This window comes from Sinocyclocheilus anshuiensis, unplaced genomic scaffold (genome assembly GCF_001515605.1).
Source record: "Sinocyclocheilus anshuiensis isolate Anshui unplaced genomic scaffold, SAMN03320099.WGS_v1.1 scaffold1142, whole genome shotgun sequence".
NCBI classification, from domain to species: domain Eukaryota; kingdom Metazoa; phylum Chordata; class Actinopteri; order Cypriniformes; family Cyprinidae; genus Sinocyclocheilus; species Sinocyclocheilus anshuiensis.
In genome coordinates this window covers 1146228-1150027 of record NW_015536577.1, presented here as the reverse complement: position 1 = coordinate 1150027, position 3800 = coordinate 1146228, and the positions used below count along the sequence as shown (strand labels likewise).

Sequence of the window (3800 nt, the reverse complement as noted above, 5' to 3'; positions counted from 1 at the left end):
ACACAAAGAGAAAAATCACTCACTGCTCTTGACTGAAGAACTTTAATACAGTTGCTTTAATAAGAATCAGTGTATCATTTATGCAGTGAAGTGTATATAGTTTTATTTTTATATATGTTCATTCAATTTCTTGAATGCTACTGGTAAATGCACCTACTGTACCTAAAAAAAATAAAGCACTGTTTGTTTTATTATGTGTATTTGTTATGTGTATCTTTGTTCTTATTTTTTAATAATGACTACGATTTTTATCTACATTCACTTTGGCCTAAATATCTGCCATTCTTTTTTATATTTTTATATTTATTTTATTATAAATATTTTATATTTTTATATTTATTTTATTAATGTTGGTTTAATATGGTTTTACAAAACTTTTTTTGTAAACTTTTTTTTGTCACATGGTGTAACCATCAAATAAGAAGTAATATTATTATAGTTTACCTGTCACCCTGAGATTTTATACTCTCAAAAATATTAAAAATAATTTTAACTATAGAAAGTAAAAAAAACATTCTTCTGAAATAAGATTTATTCAAGTAAATTATTGATCAGGATCATCGGTCCCTGTATAAATGCATGATGGTCAAGAGAGCACTTCACGTCAACAAGTGTTTAGTAAATCTTGGTTAAAGCACAAGACACCAGTCACCATGTTTCTGTTTTTGGCTCACAGGGATTTCCATCATATAGTCATTAGATCAGACATGATTCAACATGCTTTATCCTGAAAACCCTCCAGCTTCATTGAGTTTCCATTTTCTGCTCCACACTCACTGATGAGAGAAACCCCACTCCATGTTTGCTCCATAGCTAAATTAGCACCCAGTTTCTGATCCACTGTAAAGTTCTTTTTATTATATAGTGTAAATATGTAGATATATGGCTATATTAAATGGAAGTTAAATTGCACTACGCACTTTTCATGGTCACATTACAATTTATCATTGCACTGACTTTCTCTAGATGGTTAGTCTCTTTTTAAAAAATAAGAATGTAAAAATGGAACTTAAATTCCCTCCCCCAGTCACTAATGAAGTCATGTGCTGATGTATGTCATCTCTTGACTTACTTAAGCTCATGCAAAAATTCTGAAAGAGGAAGAGGTGACTTCAGAGGAAGTGATGACTTGAAGGACTCGCCTAACGATTTCTAACCCGCTCTTAATTTTTCTGAGCAGATGAGATGACGGCAGACTCCTTTGGCAGTTTGAAGTGGTGTACCTGTGGGCTACTCAGTGCTGAAAGGACAAGAGCAGAACCCGACAGCGACAGATAGACTGGTCTTTGGTTTCAGCTCATCTGTTGTGCTCAGCGGCCTCCTGGTTTTCCATCAGGATGGTGCATTCAGCATCACTCTGTGCCTTTCTGTCTCTTCTGACTGTCCTCAGCTGTCATTCTCATGTCCTCCCCCGACTCTCTTTTCCCATGGGTAAGTCTCATTTTTAAACTTCTGAAGATTTTTGAACTGCCATTTAGAGCAACAGGTTTTTTTTTTTGTTTGTTTTAAATGCCGTTGAAAATTTTTTTATATTATTTTTATTTTATATTTGAATAACTTCAAATCTGCTATCATTCTTTTATCTTCGGCCCGAAGTGGTTATCAGAAGGTAAATTAAGATGAATTTTATAATCAAGTATAGCCTATCATTAAACAAGATTAACCTCTGTATGTTAAACATGCTTAAACATACCCTTAGGATGCTTTACATCATCACATCAACATTTGTATACATTTGTAAGTGTCTTTTAATAGCATGAATATATGATTGTGACACCTTCAGATCAGTGTTATTTGTTATTTATATTATAGTATTTATTCATATTTTGAATTAAATTATTATTTTTATTTTAGTTTGAGTATTTTTGTTATGTGAATTTGTAATTTCATTCTTTTTTTTTAAATATTTCTATTTACCTTTGTTTTTATTTTGCTTCAGTTTTAGTCATTTTACTTCAGCTTAAACAAAAATTCTAAATTTTGCCTTGGCAATTCACTGAAATTAACTATGTTTTTTTTTATCTAATATTTATATTTTAGTTTTAGCTTTACTTGAATTAACAAAAACTATTATTTAATAGTTTTAGTTTTAATTAACAGTAACAACACTGTTTCAAATTGTCTTGAAGCTTTTTGTTTTTTACTGGAGCCTAGTAAAAAATAAGCATCATGTTGTTGTTTTTTTCTGTAAAATGTACCAACACTTTAAATGATAAATTAATTCAATATATAATATTTTCAAAACATGAAATTGCAGCATGGGGTCAGCATGCTGCAATTTCGTGAAATTTCACTTGAGGGCCTTTTTTGAAATGTCATAAATTATAATATAAATAAATAAATATATATATTTATTTATTTAAGAATAAATAATATACTCTCCAATATAATAATGAAATTTGTCACTATTAGTAGTGTTACTGCTTACCATTTTTAAATTAGGCATGACAAAATATATCAGGAATTATTTAAATGTGATCTTGTTTAAAATGAAATGAAGACACATTAATAATGGCCTACATGGCCGTGAGATGACCCTGGTTCACTTGGTCTAGCCGTGCACTGCAGTGACTTGTACAGGTACTTACTGAAAGACTTTGATTAGATGAGATGCTTAGCTGTGATTATGCCAGAGACCTGCAAGAACATGGCTAGTATTTTCACATTTAATGTAAATGCAATTTGCAAGTTATTTGTTTTAAGAAAGGTTACTATGAAAAAGGAATACTTGATATGCTGCTGTTGTGTGACTATTGTTAGAACGTCATAATAATCACAATTGTCCATTTAGTTCCATTGGAGAAACTAGTTAATTGTAAAAAATATGAAATAATACTAATATAAAAATAATACCTATATTATCAAGAATACATTATTTCAGAATGATTTTGCAGACATTAAGCATTTTATTAAGAGATTATTGTCCATGACTTTGAGTCAGTCTGCACAGATTCAGTTTGCACAATGTTTATCCATTTTTATAATTTGTTTATCTTTAAATTCCAACAGGGGTAGAAATGGTAGTCTGTTAAAAAGCTTTCTTTTTACAATGATTTAGTTTTTCACTAACAAGAAAAGGTAACAAGCAGGAAGCCTAAGAGAGATCATTACAACAAAAATTGTTCCATGTAGATCATACTTATTGCTCTAGAAAGCATTGGATGTATGAGGAATGAAAGACCCTGCATGGATCCTCTTAAGAGGAAGCGTCTGTCCCTCACCTCAATGGGAGCTTTGATGCAGATGTCCTTGAATGGCCTCTTGGTATATTTCTGAAACTTCTAGATAAGGTTTCATTTCTCCTGTGGCCTCACACTAACTTGACAACAACAAGGTACTTCTCTCAGGTTATTAAAATCTAGGAACTTGTAGCAGACTTTATTGCCATATAAAGCTGTCACTGATTTGACACGGTTGAATAATTTTGTTCTTATATGTTTGCTTTGGCATGCATTTGCTGTTTAGTAATTTCACTTTCAAAGTTTTTTATTGGTATGATTGCTTAATATATGTATTGCCACAATATAAATGCAGAAAGTCGGTATACTCACCAAAGCTGCATTAATGCATTTATTTATTTAAATTAAAATAATAATATTATTATTATTATAATAATATATTATATTTATTATTATTGAATATTATTACTATTCAAAATAACCATTTTCTATTTCAATATATTTTAAAATGTAATTTATTTCTGTGATCAAAGCTGAATTTTCAGCATCATTACTCCAGTCTCACATGATCCTTCAGAAATCATTCTGATATGCTGATTTGCTGCTCAATAAACATTTATT

General features: G+C 30.3%; 1 protein-coding gene across 2 annotated transcripts in view; it reads left to right on the top strand.

The window, feature by feature from the left end:
- Nucleotides 1-3800, top strand: part of LOC107702572 (semaphorin-4A-like) — a 49010-nt gene that overhangs the window by 24145 nt on the left and 21065 nt on the right. For both annotated transcript variants that reach the window (XM_016504938.1, XM_016504931.1), the window contains exon 2: nucleotides 1181-1431. In XM_016504938.1, the coding sequence (XP_016360424.1) occupies nucleotides 1338-1431 (94 nt within the window). In that variant the 5' untranslated portion in view covers nucleotides 1181-1337. The remainder of the gene's footprint in view (nucleotides 1-1180; nucleotides 1432-3800) is intronic.